The sequence below is a fragment of the Geotrypetes seraphini genome, chromosome 18 (genome assembly GCF_902459505.1).
Source record: "Geotrypetes seraphini chromosome 18, aGeoSer1.1, whole genome shotgun sequence".
Lineage (NCBI taxonomy): Eukaryota > Metazoa > Chordata > Amphibia > Gymnophiona > Dermophiidae > Geotrypetes > Geotrypetes seraphini.
The window spans coordinates 22,181,914-22,201,808 of NC_047101.1; the positions used below are offsets into that span (position 1 = coordinate 22,181,914).

The 19,895-nt window shown below is 43.7% G+C and overlaps 2 protein-coding genes across 3 annotated transcripts in view; one reads left to right on the forward strand and one right to left on the reverse strand.

Moving 5' to 3' along the window:
- The window catches only part of GPX3 (glutathione peroxidase 3), a 28,807-nt gene that overhangs the window by 7,796 nt on the left and 1,116 nt on the right, over positions 1 to 19,895 (reverse strand). Inside the window, exon 2 of the mRNA XM_033926849.1 lies at positions 918 to 1,071. Within this exon, the coding sequence (XP_033782740.1) occupies positions 918 to 1,071 (154 nt within the window). The remainder of the gene's footprint in view (positions 1 to 917; positions 1,072 to 19,895) is intronic.
- LOC117351504 (protein NDNF-like) overlaps positions 17,108 to 19,895 on the forward strand; it is a 51,254-nt gene continuing 48,466 nt past the window's right edge. The window contains exon 1 of one of the 2 annotated variants that reach the window (XM_033926847.1): positions 17,108 to 17,259. The gene's annotated coding sequence lies outside the window, so the exon portion shown is untranslated. The remainder of the gene's footprint in view (positions 17,260 to 19,895) is intronic. The other variant, XM_033926846.1, reaches the window with a different exon arrangement.

Sequence of the window (19,895 nt, forward strand, 5' to 3'; positions counted from 1 at the left end):
ACTTAGCTTCTCAGAAAAAACAGCCAGCAGATGACCAAGCGTCCTACGGGACTCCGTTTCGGGGGTAGACCCCCCTTCTTCAGGAACGGCTGGCTTAGAGCAAGAGCCCCCAAATCATCGGGCTGTAGCGGTTTGGCAGTGAAGGAAACACTGTTATAGAACAGAGCATAGGCCAGATCCATGCGTAACTTCTAATGACTGCCAATTAAGTACTTGTTAACGCCAATTATTGATTGTTACCACCAATTAAGCCAATTATTTTGCATGCAGATCTTCAATCTGTGCATGCAAAATTGAGAGCCTAACTTTTAAGGGGCCTATACAGAATTCCCCAGGTGAACTCAGGGGTTTTAAAGCAGTTTATCAACATTTTTACAGGGAAATACTTTTTAAAACCAATATAAGGAATTTTTTTTTCACTCAGAGAATAGTTAAGCTCTGGAATGCATTGTCAGAGGATGTGGTAAGAATGGATAGCGCAGCTGGTTTTAAGAACGGTTTGGACAATTTCCTGGAGGAAAAGTCCATAGTCTGTTATTGAGAAAGACATGGGAAAAGCCGCTACTTGCCCTGGATTAGTAGCATGGAATGTTGGTACTGTTTGGGGTTCCGGAATCTTTTGTTACTTTTTGGGATTCTGGAATCTTGCTATTCTGTAGAATTCTGAATGGAATGTTGCTACTCCTTGGGTTTTGGCCAGGTAACAGGGACCTGGATTGGCCACTGTGAGAATAGCTTGATGGACCATTGGTCTGACCCAGTAAGGCTCTTCTTATGTTCTTATGCTATTCCAAAAGAAAAGCTTTTAGTGTCAAGGGCATTGTCGCACATAGTTCACGGTCATAAGTTCAGTAACGCTGATCTATGAAGCAAGCACAAGTAGCTTTGAATACTGTCCATTTTATTGTTCTTCTTACCAAGATACTGCATGGTGAGTCCTCAGTATGTCGCTGTATTCACAAAGAGAATATGCTTCCCTTTATAGTTGCTGAAGGGGATGTGCTCGCTCCCATCGATGGTCTTAGCTCCATAGTCATGGACTGATCCATTCACAGAGCTATAACAGTCCACCTGGAAAAGGAGAAGCAGGTCAGAGAGTCCTGAGGTTTGTCTGTCTGTTAACTTGCAGGAGAGTGATGGCTTGCCTTGCACCTATTATTCATGGCAAATTTAAGTGCTGAATTATTTTTCCTTCATCTCCTGGGGCCCTGAATATTTTTGCTATCGAATCTTGTTTCTGTTGTCTTTCTTCTGCATAAATCCATCACAACAAAAATGGAACAATAGCCCCTGGAGGTAACAGGCGACGTCTCATGCAAAAATTTAGTACGATTAAATTGTCATATAAAAACATCAAAACTGAAAGGCCTTTAATGCAGAAAAAAAAAAACCCAGCCATGCCAAAATAGTTTCACAATATACGAATTGCTCCCCGAAATGACAATAAAAACCAGACCCTACAAGGCCATGTTTCATTAGAACTTTGCCTTCTTCAGGGGTCCTTTAAGGACTTTCAATTTTGAGGTTTTTATATGACAATTTAATCAAAATAAATTTTTGCATCAGACACCTCTTGTTACATCCAGGGACTATTGTTGCACTTTTGTTGTGTTGGATGTATCAGAATTGCTGTGGAACATAGGTCGTCTTCTTGTGTGCTTTGCCGTTTGTCTTCAACATCCCATCTATCTATCTCCTCTATGTTTTGCTGCCCAATCCTAGTTTCCAGCTCCCATCACTTTATCATATATTCTCTTTCCCTCCTTCAGGCTTTACCATCCTCAAGTGCTAGTTTAATTGTAGCTCTACACCAGGGGTATCATAGACCCTCCTCGAGGGCCGCATTCCAGTCGGGTTTTCAGGATTTCCCCAAGGAATATGCATGAGATCTATTAGTATACCGACTGGATTGCGGCCCTCAAGGGGGGACTTTGACACCCCTGCTCTATACAATCCTTTCAGGATTTCTCTTCTCATTCTTTCTGTTTCCAGTAATCCCACCCCAATGCTTTTGCTCAGTCTAACAAAATACAGGTTGTTCACAGCTAATGTTGCTCAAAAGGAGTGGGGTCCCTCATAAAGGAGCAACAGAAATGGTTGAGGAATACCTATACAAATCTTCAAAAATGGCCAGTCAAAAAAGCTTTCTAAAGCAAAGGGAAGTCTTTGTTCATAAATGCACGCACAGTTGGGATCCTGAGACCGTCTTCAGACGGCGACAGATTGGCATCGAGGGATCACCTGTGGCCTACTTCCTCTCCCATCCTGCTACTGCCTTACACTGAACTGAGCTGAACTGAACTTTTATTTTGCATCATTTTTATTTTTCCTTGCATTCTGCTTCCTATTCTATTTATCTTTTATTGTGATTTTTTAAATATATACTGTATATATATATATATAATCTTTATTGAACTTTAAGAAAATACATACAACACAACAAAAGCACACATTGAGAAATAGCAGAACCAGTAAGGTCTTCCGTATTAAGCCTTCACGAAGACCTAAGTGATCCAAACTCCACACCAAGTACCCCCTTCCCCCTTGAACCCCTCACACCCCCCCCCACCCCCCGCACTTCAGTATCAAAAGTTCAAAAGCGAACTTAGGGATCTATGGGACAGTCCCTCCCATACAGGAGCCCAGATTCTCCTAAATTTCCTCCACTGACCAGGACCACCCCTTCAGACATCCAGATATTCAAATTTTAATATTTTAACATTTCATTTCTCCACAGAGTAATGGTGAGCGCCTCAGCTTGATGCCGCAACAAAAGAATACATTTTCGAACCAATAAGGAGGCTTTTTGCAGTAACAAATTTCCCCCTCTAGATCTTTTATTCTGATTTAATATTGTTTCTTTTTCCCCTCACCATTCTTGAAATTTTGTTATCTCTTTTTTTTATCTTAATAATTGTTTACTCAGATACTTTAGCTAGATTGTGAGCCTTCGGGACAGATAGGGAACTCTTAAGTACCTGTGTTTTATTGTAACCGCTTAGATCTGTAATATGCTTACGCGGTATAATAAAACATAAACATACATCTGATGGAAGAAGATTCAACACAGCCATGTTTCGGATATATGGCCTGCGTCAGGAGTCAAAGAGCCTGCTAGGCAATTATATAAAATCACAGTAACAGAGATAGGAGGTGTTTTCCACTTAAGGTTTCCTTGCAAGTGTGTGATTAGATATCAGTCCCTAAAGTATATTTTCTTACAACCTTCACAGTTATCCAGTTTTATATCCCTTAAACGCCTTGGGAGAGAAGTGAAATAATATAACATCATATCTGGATGAGTGAGATTCCCACTCAACAGTTAGACTGTAATTCTTGCTAGGTCTATTAATTTTTGTTTTCCTTTATTATCACTCTGAATTAATCTTGGATCTCCAAATCGAGGACTTGAGATAGATTAAGCATATAGCTTGATTATTTCTATACAGGCAGTACCCAGGTTAAGAATGAGTTACGTTTTTGAAGCTGTTCTTAAGTCGAATTTGTATGTAACTCAGTACGTATAGATTTTAAGATTCTTGCTGCTTCCCTCCGCTCCCAGCTGACAAAAGGGCCAACTGTCCCTACCAGTGTTCACTCTAAGGTACATCCAAAGATTTTTCAAACTATTGTTTAAATTTATATCATGCTTTATGAAGCAGCTTATAATACTTTTAAAAGACACAAGGGGAATCTCAGAATGCCACTTGTCCGCTGTTGATTCCTGCAGTACAGTGTGGCAGCACTCGTCACTGGCTCACCCAAATGTGTCCTCTATTCTATTCTAATCTCTTTTTTTCTTTTTTATATTCTTCACACTGTTTCTAATTCTAATTTTTCATACTGTTTCTGTGCTCTTTAATAAATAAATAAATATGCTAATATATTTAAAGTCATTTCCAGAATCTCAATTCATTGAATTTTTATCTCTTCCTTACAGCATGCACAACCAATACTGTTTTTAATGTGGCCATTCCTGAATCTGCCACAGGAGGAGTGCAGGAGTCTATGCCACTGGAAATACTGCTCAGTGAAATCAAATGAAGCCTCAACCGCTTTCTTAAGTACGAGTTGTACTTACGTCGGGCGTCTGTAACTCAGGGACTGCCTGTATATACATTTCCCAGCCATTACCGTCGCTCTTTTCTGAGGAACCCCCACTTCATATAAGCCCATTGGGACTGGCATGGGATCCTTGCCTCCTTTGTTGTTTCATCCACATACTGGACCCATAATTGTATAAAAACCATTTCTACATGTAAAAAACCACTTGAAATGGGGGTATCTATATTTGAGCATCGGAGCTGTTACCACCTTGGCCAGTGCTATAAACCACGCTACGGTTTTGTAAAGGGACGGGTAAATCTAATGAAATCCAGTGCTGTCCAACTGGAGCACAGGCAGAAAGCCAACCTCTAACGGGCTTGTCTTAAAGAAAGTTCCAAAAGTAGATGGGGCATAAAGAAAGAGACCAAGTAACATTTATCTGGACACATTAATGAAAAATAAGCCCTGCACCGTAGACCTCTTGGCACCTTGAATGATGAAACCTTGGCTAGGACTGCAGTGATTTAGGAGTGATCATTACTGAAGACATGAAAACTGCCAATCAAGTGGAGAAGGCTTCATCCAAGGCTAGACAAATGTTGGGTTGTATCCGTAGAAGTTTTGGCAGCCGGAAGCCCGAGGTCATAATGCCATTGTACAGAACCATGGTGAGACCTCATCTGGAATACTGCGTACAATACTGGAGGCCACATTACCATAACGATGTACTGAGAGTCGAGTCAGTTCAACGAATGGCCACCAGGATGGTCTCAGGGCTCAAGGATATCTCATATGAGGAGAGGCTGAATAAATTGTGGCTATACTCTCTCGATGAACATAGGGAGAGGGGAGACATGATTGAGACGTTTAAATATATCACCGGTCGTATCGAGATGGAAGATGATATTTTCTTTCTTAAAGGACCCTCGGCCACAAGAGGGCATCCACTGAAAATCAGGGGCGGGAAATTTCATGGCGACACCAGGAAGTATTTCTTCACCGAAAGAGTGGTTGATCATTGGAATGAGCTTCCAGTGCAGGTGATCAAGGCCAGCAGCGTGCCGGATTTTAAGAGTAAATGGGATACCCATGTGAGATCTCTAAGAGGGTAGAGTTAGGGGGGTGGGTCATTAGAGTGGGCAGACTTGATGGGCTATGGCCCTTTTCTGCCATCATTTTCTATGTTTCTAACTGAAGAAAATGATTCCTTTTGTCTTGTGCAATACGTGATGCCCCAGGCGCTTCTATCCAGATAACCAGCTATGAATATTGAGCCCTATATTCTTTCTTCCTGCCCACCCCTCTCCCCCTATTACAGTCCTGTGAACTGCTCATAGACAGTGACATTTTAGGAAGGACGTGGAGAGGGGAATTCACACATCCAAGTCAAGACTTATGGCAAGAAGTTCTGCCAAACATAGCACCTCTTTTAAAATATGAGCAAGGCTGCATGTCTCAGTCCCTCCATGTCCATAGGGAGCAGTGATTTTACAAAGTTTCACATGGAGAAAACAAAAGAAATATCCCCCCCCCTTCACTCATACACAATGTGAGAGCAGTTTTCTAGAATTGCTGTTCCCTCGCAAAACTGTTCCCTGAAGTATCACTCCCCCCACCTCCGCAGCATTCCTCCAACAGAAAAATCCCTCCCTGACAGGAGGCCTCCAAGCGGGGCTCCACCTGATACCCCCTCCCACCTTGATCACCACTCTAAGACCCAAGGTCTCCATTTCAAGGGCAGAAAGGCCAAAGATGCTCCTCTCTGCAGTTCCAAAATCCTCCACCCCCGGATCCATTCCTTGGTCTTACTAGAGGGGTCCCTAGGGACCAGTGAGATGGGAGCAATGGTCACTTGTTCCTGCTCCAATAATGCCAGTCCTCAAAATGGCTGCCCAGACCTCTAGCAGTAATACTGAAGCATTACCACCACCACTAGGGTTCAGGCCTTCAGAAAGGACAGATGTCATGGGGTGTCCAAGATGAAGGGAGGTCATTAGGGGTATGCTCAGGTGTAAATGCAAATGTGTTGGGGTTTTTTTTTTCTTTAATACAGATATGAATTCCCTATGTGAAATGGAGAATGCACGTTTGCATTATATACCTGCCCTATCCATATCCCCTTGACCTACTAGCATAAACCCACTTTGGTGTGCCATTAATAATAATAATAATAATAGTTTATTCTTATATACCGCCATACCCATGCGAGTTCAAGGCGGTTTACATCGAGTTACATTAGGGTCTGCATAGACAGGCAGATTTACAATTATTTGTCAGAATTACAGATTTGTTATTAGAATTACAGAGTAACAGAGTTTCAATTATTTATCAGCTTTATTTGAACTAGACAGAGGATGAGGAAGGTGGGGAAAAAAAGGGGGAAGGCCTCATACGGGGGCCAGATTGGGGAGGGGGGGAGATATTGTCAGGGGGGGGAACAATTCGGATCTTGTTTGCGGAATAGGTAGGTTTTAAGTGATTTTCTGAACCCGAGGTAAGTGGGGGCCTCTAGTATCATTTGTGCTAGCCATGGGTTCAGCTTGGCTGCTTGGAAGGCGAAAGTTCTGTCAAGGAATCTTTTGAAGTGACAAAGTTTGGGTGAGGGGAAGGCGAACAGCTGGATACGACGGGATTTCTTGTTGGTGCGGTAGAGGTTGAAGTGAGGGTTGATGTAACTTGGTGAGGAACCATTTACCGCCCTGTAACAAAAGCATGCGAATTTGTAAAGGACTCTAGACTCGAAAGGCAGCCAGTGGAGTTGGTGGTAGAATGGGGTGACGTGTTCCCATTTCTTTAGGCCAAAGATGAGGCGCACGGCGGTATTCTGGATTATTTTTAGTCTCCTGGTTGTTTTCTTCGTGGCGTTAAGGTATATGATGTTGCAATAATCTAGAATGCTGAGGATGGAGGATTGTACAAGAAGGCGGAAGGAAGTGTCATTGAAGTATTTTTTTATAGTGCGAAGTTTCCAAAGTGCAGAGAAGCTTTTCCTGATGACGAGGTCGGTGTGATTTTCTAAGGAAAGATTTTTGTCCAGCGTGACTCCCAGGATTTTTAAGGTTGGTTCGAGGGGGAAGGTCATTCCTTTAGGTCATTAGGTGCAATCACACCAGGTTGATGGCTGATATAAGTGGGTGTGGCACTGCTCCTTGTGACTCTGGGCAAGTCACTTAATCCACTCATTGCCCCAGGTACATTTGATAGATTGTGAGTCCACTGGGACAGGCAGGGAAAAATGCTTGAGTACCTGAATAAATTCATGTAAACTGTTCTGAAAAAACACTGTGTTGTCATGTACCGTATTTTCACGCATATAACGCGCACCCATGTAAAACGCGCACACGGGTATAGCGCGCGAGGAACACATATTTATGTTTTAAAATTTTAATATAGCGCGCACACGCGTATACCGCGCATGCTAAAACCTCCTCCCGCTTACTCCGAACCGGCATCCTCCCCCCCCCCCCCGCTCGCTTACCCGCGTTTTACAACTTTTTTTTTCAATCCGATCCGGCATCCCCCCTGCGAACCGGCATCCTCCCCCCTCGCTCGCGTCACCCCCCCTCCCCCGCGATCCTACATCCCCCCAGCACCAAACATCTCTTACCCGATTGGGCACCGGCACCAGCACCAATGCACAGGACGTGCCAGTGCCCGAAGATCCTCCCTCGTTGGTTTGGGCTGGGCTGGGCTGGGCTGGGCGGTGCGATGCAGGAGAGATAATCCTTCTTCCTGCGCCGGGCTGAACTAGGCTTTGAGCATTTGCGCATGCTCAAAGCCTTCTGGCGCAGCCCGGCGCAGGAAGAAGGATTATCTCTCCTGCATCGCACCGCCCAGCCCAGCCCAGCCCAAACCAACGAGGGAGGATCTTCGGGCACTGGCACGTCCTGTGCATTGGTGCTGGTGCCGGTGCCCAATCGGGTAAGAGATGTTTGGTGCTGGGGGGATGTAGGATCGCGGGGGAGGGGGGTTGACGCGAGCGGGGGGGGGAGGATGCCGGTTCGCAGGGGGGATGCCGATCGGATTGGAAAAAAAAAGTTGTAAAACGCGCTCACGCGTATAACGCGCAAGGTTATGCACGGTTTGTAAAATCGTGTATAACGCGCGCGTTATATGCGTGAAAATACGGTACTACTGGTCACTGCAAATATTTATCAAAACGAGCCTCAGAGAAACAGGCAGGATAACTTAGTGCATGCCAGACAGTCAAGCCAACCAGCTAGAGTCCAATAATCACAGGCTCCTCTTGTATCCGGGTAGAATTACAGCAAAAAAAAAAACCCCTCAGAAATCTGAGAAAAAAAACTGCATTTCACCCGGGCACAGAGATATACAATTTGCGGCTCTGCTCAAACTTACAAACAGGCTGCAGGAGAGCTGAAAAATAAATTAGAAGACAGAGGTTATCCAAAGGCTGTTGTCAATAATGTGTTTAAGAGAGCATTATGCAACAATCGTGACTTGTTTTTATAGAAAAAAAAGAGACGCCAGTGGGAGATAATATCGCTTAATTTATTCTAAAATTTAGCTTCAGGAGCACTGGCTGCCTCTGCAAAACTTAGGCTGTTTGAAGTGCATCCTGTATTGTCTCAGATTCAATGCCAGGTGGCATTTTTGAGAAACAAGTTCAAGTTCAAGCTTATTTATTCTTGATGAATCGCCTATTTAAATTACTAGGCGATGTACAATAATAATAACATATATTAATAAATTAAACAAGTGCAATGTTAATGTTGACATAAAAACAAATTAGTTGTTAGTTAAAATTTAACACACTTAACAAACTGAGTGTAGACATAAGTTTAAAATAATTTTGTGGGTAAGACATACAAGACATGTGTGGTTAGGAGGGGGAATAGTTACAATATTTGATAGAAGAGAAGAAAAAACATAAAAGGGAAGAACAAAAAGGGGGGTTATAATAACTGTTTAAAAACAAAAAAACAAAACAAAAAAAAACCAGGTAACGGTTAAAAAATAATCGATTTTTTCGGTGTCCTAAGATCCATACGCATCTTTAAAGAGAAAGGTTTTTAACGTTTTTTTAAACAATGTTAGGTTTTTAAGTTCTCTAATGTATTGTGGTAAAAGATTCCATGATTTTGGGGCCATAACTGAGAACATGTCGTGTCTTCTAGTTCCTATCATTTTAATTGAAGGCACGGAAAGAAGATTAAATGAAGATGAACGAAGTGATCGTGTTGTACTATATGGGATAAGCCATCTGTTAATAAATTGGGGTTCATTAAAGTTTAAAGCTTTAAACACCAAAAGCAGTAATTTAAAGGTGATGCGATGGCTTATCGGAAGCCAATGGGATTTAATCAGCAGTGGGGTAACATGATCATATTTTTTAGCTTTGTAAATTAGTTTCACAGCAGTATTTTGTATAAGTTGTAACCTTCTTTTTTCTTTTTGTGTAACGTTTATAAGAAGGGAATTGCAGTAATCTATTTTAGACATTATTAGGGAATGAATGAGAATATTAATGGATTCTGGTTGTAAGAATTTTGCAAGAGAGCGAATCAATCGAAGTTTAGCAGATATGGTTAGTAGATCTGACGTATGTATTGTATTGTCTCAGATGTTGTCATATGTGTGAAAATCCATTATAGAAAATACCAAGCACTGATGCATATAACTGACAATTATTGGTGCCTCTGAAGTGCATTGCATTATTATGGAGAGAATAATGCAATGCATTCTTGAGGAGAGAATCATTGAAGCAGTGGCTCATAGTTTACAATAATCCCCTGATGCAGCCGAAGGGCGAAACAGGGCCTGTCGGGATATCTCTATGTAAATGAGATTGAACTGAAAGTCTCCGAGTGTGGTAGATTGGTACCGCGCTAGACCTTAAACTGCAAACTGCGGTGATTTTGCACTTTCGGAAGGAAATATTGAGATAAGTGCTTACTTTTTCACTAAATTTTGAAAAATAGTAAAATAGTTAAAAAAGTAAAAAAGAAAATTATACAAATAGTGAATCTATAACGGTGGAATATAAGACCAAGGATCTATTTCTCTATGACAATATGATTATTGCCATAGATGGTTTCACAGGAATTTTCCTGAGAAACACTGAGGTCTTTACCGTTTCCACAAATTGAAGAGTTTATGGCACTTGGTTTCCAAGAGTAGAACTTTATGAGTATCAATTTGGTGTGGTTATAAACTTTGAAGATATTCAGCTTGTATTGTAAAATTATTATTCTATCACATATGCATGATCTGGGCACCAAGTTATAGAATGAGGGGTAAGTGTCAGATCTGCGGGCAAGTTCTGGGTTAAGTTTGTCAAACTTACAACTTGCAAATAGCCAAGTAGCCGGAAAAGGAGCTACAGGCCACTGCTGCTGTGTACAACACACGTGAAAACGTGAAAAATGGGACATTGTTTATAGATATGCTGAACTCACGGGAACCACAGGAGCATGTGCTCTCATGTGACCTCTCTTTCCCCTTTCTCAACAGGATCTGAAGCAAAGCAAATCAGTAAGATGCAGAGTTACTACTGAGGTAGAAATGGGTGCTTGCGGTCTCAGAAATTCAGCACCAGGCTTCCCCTTAGAACCGAGGACCGCCAATTCCAGTCCTCACATCTGAACCACAAAAGTGCACTTGGGTAGAATGACTCCCCTGGGCAGCTGGAAATGTGCAATACTTCTTATCATCTCATTATGCACCAAAGGTATATGGGATTCATAGCTGACGCGCTTTTCTGGCAAGTAACTATTCTGTGAGGGAGCTAGTCTGGTTAAAATATTCATTCATGTTGAGAAAAAAAAAATTGCATGCATTAAACATGTCTAATCTAGGAACAGATTGGCCTGTGTGTGGCTGTGTTCTCTCTTTCTGGTGCAGTGTGAAATGTACTTCTGTGCAAGGTTGCATTGTGTTACTAATTTACCACGTAAGGCCTTATTCAGCAAAGAGTTTTTTCATGGCCAAAGAACGAGAAAATGTTCTTTCTGAACAAGCCTTTGACAAGAAGTTGAATAACCTTGGAGACTACATTATTCTTCAGTGGTTCCATTCAATGAGACACATTTATAAGGAAACCCGAATACTATTTGCTAAAAGTCATATTTCTAGTAACAAGCTGCCTGTGAAGAATGCAACATTTGATGTACTATTGCATTCAGTTCTGGTCTTATCTCAAAAAAGATATAGTGGCACTAGAAAAGGTTCAGAGAAGAGTAACCAAGATGATAAAGGGGTTGGAACTCCTCTTCAGCTTCGAAAAGAAACGGCTGAGGGGAGATGTGATTGAAGACTACAAAATCCTGAATGGTGTAGAATGGGTACATGTGGATCAATTTCGCTCAATGAAGTTACAGAGTAATACTTTTAAAGCCAATAGGAGGAAATATTTTTTCACTCAGAGAATAGTTAAGCTGCGGAACGCATTGCCAGAGGTTGTGGTAAGAGCAGTTAATATAGCTGGTTTTTTAAAAAAAAGGTTTGGACAAGTTCCTGGAGGAAAAGTCCGTAGTCTGCTGATGAGACAGACATGGGGGAAGCCACTGCTTGCTCTGGATCAGTGGCATGGAATGTTAAGAACATAAGAATTGCCGCTGCTGGGTTAGACCCGTGGTCCATCCTGCCCAGCAGTCCGCTCACGCTGTGGCCCTCTGGTCAAAGACCAGTGCCCTAACTGAGACCTAGCCCTACCTGAGTATGTTTCGGTTCAGCAGGAACTTGTCTAACTTTGCCTTGAATCCCTAGAGGGTGTTTTCTCCTATAACAGAAGAGCGTTCCAGTTTTCTACCACTCTCTGGGTGAAAAAGAACTTCCTTACGTTTGTACGGAATCTATCCCCTTTCAACTTTAGAGAGTGTCCTCTCTTTCTCCCTATCTTGGAGAGGGTGAACAACCTGTCCTGATCTACTAAGTCTATTCCCTTCAGTTCCTTAAATATGGTAGAAAACTGGAACGCTCTTCCGGAGTCTGTCATAGGGGAAAACACCCTCCAGGGATTCAAGACAAAGTTAGACAAGTTCCTACTGAATCAGAACGTACACAAGTAGGGCTAGTCTCCGTTAGGGCGCTGGTCTTTGACCAAAGGCTGCCGCGTGAGCGGACTGCTGGGCACGATGGACCACAGGTCTGACCCAAGAGCGGCAATTCTTATGTTATGTTCTTATGATGTCCCTCTCAATCTCTTGCTTCTATTTGGGATTCCAGAATCTTGCTACTCTTTGGGGATTCCGCATGGAACGCTGCTACTATTTGGGTTTTTGCCAGATACTTGGGACTTGAATTGGCCTCTGTGAAGACGGGATGCTGGGCTACATGGACCATTGGTCTATTCTTATGTTCTTACTACTATTTATCACACCCATTACGGAGGAAATTCTATAATTTGGCACCTCAAATAAGGCACCACAATGGAGCATGATGAATGCCAGTTCTATAACGGCACTTAGGCACACCTAAGACATTGTAAGTTACTAGCATAAACCCACTTTGGTGGACTGTTAGGCACAATTAAACCAGACTGAAGGCTGATATAAGTGGGTGTGGCTTAAATATGCCATGCAGTATGCACAACTGATAGTATTCTATACATTGCAAACATCACTTGATGCCAAGCCCATGACTCACCCATGCTCCGTTTGTGGGTACACCCCTTGCAGCTACATTCAGCGGCACTTACCTGCTACTTTATAGCAGAAGTGCATAATCTGCCAATTAGTGTGATGTTTACATGTGCAAGGGGTGCACAACTGTTCACGTCCAATTATGGAATTGCCGCCTCCATGCATCAATGCCAAAATTCGGCCTCAACACTGAACTGCGGATACCCACTTAACTTGCACATCATGTTTTTGCAAGAGGGAGTACGTAGGAGCAGAGCTTGGGTGGAACATGGACAGAACCAGTGGTGCAGTAAGGGGGGGGGGGGGCCAGAGGAAGACCGCCTTGGGTGCTGTGTCAGTGGGGGTACTGGCATCTCTTTACCCCGCAACACCACGCCATGTTCACGCCATCCCTCCCACTCACCCTGTATCTCTGTAGATCTTCGCTAGTGCAAGAAACTTCTGCCTGTTGCTCATGCCAGCCTGGTTCCCCTCTGAATCACTTCCAGGTCACGGGGGGCCAGGAAGTGATGTCAGAGGGAAATTCAATGCTGGCGCGAGGAGCACGCTGCAGAAGCAACTCACGCGAGTGTGGCATGGGGGGTGGAAGGAGCGGGGGAATGGAGAGGAAGGCACGGGCTCCGGGCGCCTCCTACCCTTACTATGTACATATCAACACTGAGGCAAATGTATTTACACCAGCTCTGTGATTGGCACAAGCGCTACTATTACTATTTATTATTTCTAAAGCGCTGAAAGGCATAAAGGGCGCTGTACGTTTTAACATACAATAGAGGGTCCCTGCTCAGAAGAGCTTACAATCTAAACGCTCTAGGCATGTTATAGAACCGTACCGTTAATGCCAACTCCAGGGGCTCCTCTCCTGGGAACTGAATCAAATACTGGACCCCAGTGCCTCTAACTGTAAACGTGGCTAAGTCACCTGACCTGATTTTATTCATTTCATCTGAGATGCGCTGATGTTATTTTATTACTCTGAGTGCTCTTTGTAAACTGCTGTTAGACTATTAGATAATGTGGTTTCAAAATCTGTGATTAAATAAATAAAGGCCTCTGTGATTCTTGTCCGTTTGCCCAACTATGACCGGGTGACAGAGTCCAACCTCACTAATCCATACGCCCAGCAAATGATTATTTTCTTATCTTGATCAGAAAAGATAAAGCAGGCGATGTTACATGTGTATTAGAAAACTGATTGTGAGCTAGGTGTAATATAATTCTAACACTGTAGATAAACTAATTCTGGATTAACTACGGTAGCTCTACTGTAATAACATCATTGTTCATTCTCACAATGCCTTTCAAAGGCCGTCATGCTGTTTGCAGGGAGATTTGACACAGAGGTGCCTAGTTTCCTGTCTCTGGAACAATAATGGGTTGTTTCCCCCCCTTAAACAATCTCACCACACCATTTGAACAAAACAGTACCAACAAGCACTCCTATTATTCATTCAAAGATTACCTTTGCATTAAATAAGGCTTGTTAATACATGCTAGCGTATGGTAAATGGGTAAAGATAAAAGGTCATGCATTTGATATACAGTACTGTCTTTCTGTGGGATAATTAAAGAACATAAGAATAGCCTTACTGGGTCATCAAGCCCAGTAGCCCGTTCTCATGGTGTCCAATCCAGGTCCCGAGTACTTGGCCAAACCCAAAAAGTAGCAACATTCCATTTAGAATCCTAAAGAACAGCAAGATTCCGGAACCCCAAAAGAGTAGCAACATTCCATTCAGAATCCTAAAGAATAGCAAGATTCTGGAACCCCAAAAGAGTAGCAACATCCCATTCAGAATCCTAAAGAATAGCAAGATTCCGGAACCCCAAAAGAGTAGCAACATTCCATTCAGAATCCTAAAGAATAGCAAGATTCCGGAACCCCAAAAGAGTAGCAACATTCCATTCAGAATCCTAAAGAATAGCAAGATTCCGGAACCCCAAAAGAGTAGCAACATTCCATTCAGAATCCTAAAGAATAGCAAGATTCCGGAACCCCAAAAGAGTAGCAATATTCCATTCAGAATCCTAAAGAATAGCAAGATTCCGGAACCCCAAAAGAGTAGCAACATTCCATTCAGAATCCTAAAGAATAGCAAGATTCCGGAACCCCAAAAGAGTAGCAACATTCCATTCTACCGATCCAGGGCAAGCAGTGGCTTCCCCCATGTCTTTCTCAATAACAGACTATGGACTTTTCCGCCATTTCAGTTTGCAAAGTGGATGTTCGTGCTGGATGTTTCCAGTGCTTAGAAGTCCATCTCGTGTGTATTTTAGAACAGGCTGTGTGTCCTGATCTAAAAAGACGTGCGAGATCGGCATCCTTTGTGATACGCGGACTTGGACGTCCATATTCGAGCTGGATGCCTTTTTCTAAAATGTTGCTCTTTGCGCGCAAAGTTGCGTGCCCAAGTTATAGAATAAGGTCAGTTACACACATTGGATAATTAGAGGCCTATTGGCTTTAATAGCTAATTATTGGCAACAGTTAGTGTTAATTGATGCTAATGCCATTAGTATTCTATAAAACGTGTCTGCAATTTCCAAAGCGCACAGCTGCAAGGGGGCCTGGGATTAGGTTGGGAGTTTGCCTAGCCCTTATGAGCTGTTAGCTGCCTACTTGCCTGTAATTAGGCAGTACAGTGCTCCCCCCGTCATTCACGGTATTTTCTGACCGTGAATGACCGGGCAGGAGAGGGCAGCCGGAGCGCCGGCAAGTGAAGGAAATCACTTGCGGTATGCTCTGACCGCCTCTTCCTGCACTAAAGTCGGGCCTCACCAATCAGGAGCTGTGCGTCAAAGCAGCTCCTGATTGGTGAAGCATGACTTTAGTGCAGGAAGAGGCGGCCGGCGCTCTCTCCTGCCTCTCCGGCTGCCCTCTCCTGTCTCCCCCGCTAAAAACTGTATTTGCGATTTTTCAAGGTTCGCGGGGGTTCCTGGAATTGAATATCGGGGGAGTACTGTATTTACAGCAGCCATTAAGCTAGCATAAGTGCTCCTGACTACAGACTTATGCCAGTACAGTTTTCTGTAACAGCACTTTCATCATCCTGCCCCCAACTTTAGTCAAGCTATAGAGAATAACTAGGGTTACCAGATTTCCCCTTAAAAAAAAAAAAGAGGACAACCGGTCCTGCCCCCAAATGAACCTCTTGTCTCCTTCCCCCAGCTCAGGGCCGTGTCTGGAGAAACTTCGCGGATGCACGGACATTGGCATGATGATGTCATGCACACGGATGAGTGCATGTGATGTCATCATGATGTCTGTGCATGTGCAGAGACCCTCCAGATGCATCCCCAAGCTTGGGACCTTCCAAAACCAAGCACACTTCTGGGTTTTGGGAATCCCTCCAGGCACCCGGGCAGTCCTCTAAAAAAAGGACATGTCCGAGTTTCCTGGACATCCGGTAACCCTAAGAATTACCCTCCTTAGTCTATATAATACAACAGAGACAGTGTCAAGATAGAGAGAGTGATATTTTGAATGAGACCAGTGGCGTAGGAAGGAGGTGGGGGTTGCAGACCACCCCGGGTGCCATGTCGGTGGGGATGCTGACACCTCTCCACTCTGCTCTGCCACATCATGCCACGCTCAAACTATCCCTCCCTCCCCCCCCACACACACACACCGTACCTCTGTAGATCTTTGCTAGCGCAAGCAACTTCTCCTGCCTGTTGCTCACGCCAGCCTGGTTCCCCTCTGAATCACTTCCGGGTCACGGAGCCAGGAAGCGATGTCAGAGGGAAATCCAATGCTGGCGTGAGGAGCGTGCTGGAGAAGCAACTTGTGCCGGTGAAGATTTAGAGGTATGGGGGGGGGGGGGTGGAAGGGAGGGCGCGAGTGTGGAGTAGAGGATGGAAAGGAGCGGGAGTGTGGGAGGGGGGAAGATGCGGGGTGTCACAAGGCCGACTCCCGTTCTAGCCTTGTGCCAGTTAAAGCACACAGAAATACCCCTATTAAGCTGGTTAGGGCTGATCAATGTAAGTTTGAGCTGCATAACCTAGAATCCAACAATCATGCTGAGTCCAGTCAAAACTCAGTACACAGAACACTGCCTTCATTACCCACAAAGCATAGCCAGGGAAAACAGGGCTCTGTCCTTTTAAGGCAGGGGTGTCAAAGCCCCTCCTTGAGGGCCGCAATCCAGTCGGGTTTTCAGGATTTCCCCAATGAATATGCATGAGATCTATTAGCATGCACTGCTTTCATTGTATGCTAATAGATCTCATGCATATTCGTTGGGGAAATCCTGAAAACCCGACTGGATTGTGGCCCTCGAGGAGGGACTTTGACACCCCTGCTTTAAGGTCATCCATTTTGAGATTGCTGGCTAAACAGGCTGAGAGGCAGTCAGAGCTGAACAGTGACCATCCCCTGCGCAGGGCTGGGTGTGGCTTTGCAGCTCTGCAGGATTTAGATGGCTGGAAACCTCAGTCAGAAAGGCAGCCCAGAGAAGCTCCCATTCCGGGGGAGCCTCTGCAGTCCCAACAGCCAGAGGACATTGAAATGCAGGTGTCTGAGGAAGGAAACAAACTTATTGGAGACAATTTACCAGAGGACATGGAATTGGGTGTCCAACCGGAGCCAACACTTTCTGAGGAGATAGAAGTGAGTTAAACTGCTTGATTGCCTTTGCCAAGGTTTGGGGGGGGGGTTGTCTTTCTTTTTCTGGAGCAAGAGTTTTGCTGTATTGTCTGCTGGGATAATTGCCTTGCCTCTGAGAAAGTTTATGACTGTGAGTTCTACTAGGGCAGGGGTAGGCAATTCCGGTCCTTGAGAGCTGGAGTCAGATCAGGTTTTCAGGATATCCACAATATATATGCATGAGATAGATTTGCATCTCAAGGAGGCAGTGCATGCAAATCCATCTCATACATATTCATTGTGGATATCCGGAAAACTTTGCATCTCAAGGAGGCAGTGTATGCAAATCCATCTCATACATATTCATTGTGGATATCCGGAAAATCTGACCTGGCTCCGGTTCTTGAGGACCGGAATTGCCTACCCCTGTACTAGGGTGATTGAGGACTTGTTAGGACTTGTAGAAAAGGAAAGTTTATGCCCTGAAACTTTCCTGTGAGATTGAGGTTTTTTTCTAGATGTGTGTTGTTGTTTTTTTTTAGCTTTCAAAATGGCTGCCGCTGCAGGCAGAAGCACTGCTGGAGTTAGCAGAGTTAAAACTATGTTTGCCTGAAAAGTCTATTTGCTTTGTTGAAACTAAGGAGACAGAGAAATTGGGGGCTGGATTTGCCTGACATCTTTGAGGTGGGATTTTGAGGGTCTGCATTTTGTTCCTGCAAAGTGCCTAATTTTGGCAGATCCACCAATCCCTCTCTCCCAATGTATTGAGAAGGGAGAGACTTCTGAATGCCTCGTTGAAAAAAAACAAAACACCCTTTTTGAACAAAGGACAGTATTTATGGAGTTTTGATCCTTGTTTTTTTGTGGAAAACAATTTGAACTTACCTGGGACATGGAGTAAGCACTCTGAGTTTGGCCAGACTAGGCTGGCAGGAGAAACTTTGTTTTTTGTTTGTTGTACTCCAGAACACAGTTTACTTTGGATTCTCAGCCATCCCTGAATGCAAAATAAATTTGTTATTTGAAAGCTTTCTAGTTTTTGTGCCATTCTGACTGTTGTATACTGGGTAAACCCACCAGTACAGGGTCTTCCTCCCATTTGGGGAAGCACACCGGGCCTATATGAGTGACGTGTGCCATTCCCTGCCATAGCCTAAGGGACGGCCACGCCACAGGGAGGGGGGGTCACCGTCCCAGGCATCTCCTACCCGTACTACACCACTGAATGAGACAACTTGGGATATAAACAGAATGTAGCTGACGACATGGTCAACAGGACTCTTCTAACCAGGGAGTGACAAAACTTAAACTAACCCTGTTCCACTGAACCCTGATCTTCCAATTTCTGGGGCTTGGAAGGGTTCCTCCTACTTTGATTTCTTAGTTTGATTAATAAGCATTTGCTGCCTCTACTGCAGGGGTGTCAAATGTCAGTCCTCCAGGGCCGCAATCCAGCCGGGTTTTCAGGATTTCCCCAGCCCTCCATGATTCTCACCTTATCCACCCCTCCCCCCCCCCCCCCCCCCCCGTGGAATACGAACATAAGCATCGCCTCTGCCGAAAAAGACCACAGGTCCATAATGCCCAGCAGTCCGCTCCCGCGGCAGCCCCCCAGGTCAATGACCTGTAAGTGATCTAATGCTCCAAAGCATTTTGTACTGTATAGTAACCCTCTAATTGTACCCTTCAATCCCCTTTTCCTTCAGAAACTCGCCCAATCCCATTTTGAAACCGAAAATCGTACTCTGCTCTACCACCTCCTCTGGAAGCAAATTCCAGGTGTCCACCACCCTCTGAGTGAAAAAGAACTTCCTAGCATTTGTTCTGAATCTGTCTCCCTTCAATTTTTTTGAGTGCCCTCTAGATTTTAGCAGTCTGAAGAATGCATTTACATTTCATTTATATATACTGATGTTTGTCAATACTTGCTTATTTCTGATCGGAAGAAGGGTTACCTTCAAAACCTAATCAAAAATGCATTAAGTTGGTCCAATAAAAAGGTATCACATTATTTCCTTTATGTTTTTCTATATACAGTCAAACCTTGGTTTGCGAGCATAATTCGTTCCAGAAGAATGTTCGTATATCACTCGTATATCAAAGCGAATTTCCCCCATAGGATATAATGGAAACTCCAGACAACTCGTTCCACAACTCAAAAACTTTAATACAAAATACTATACGTACTTGTATTGCAAGACCTCGCTCATTTAGAACAGTCACTACACTCTTGCAGTGTCAGAGAGAAGAACCATCGGCTCGGTTGTGATGTGTGTATACTGTATGTACTTGTATTGCAAGACATTGCTTGTATATCAAGTTAAAATTTAATAAAATGTTTGCTTGTCTTGCCGTCCCCAGAAAACAGCTGGCTTCGCTATCCACAACAAAACCATTTGCAGTTCAAAAAGATTGTCTTGTGCTTCATTTTAGCAGATCTGATTCAATATGCCACCAATAACACGAAAGCTTTTAGTAATGGCATCAGCATATCTAAACATTTAAACAAGAGACTAAATAGAACAGAGGTAAAGGAGATAGGATTAAAAAAAACAAACAAACAAGCGAGACGGAACTTGAAATCCTGAGAGCATGACAGTGGGGTCTGTAGCAGTGCTTTCCCCTTTATTGGAATACAGGGGGAGAAGGGAGCCTTGCAA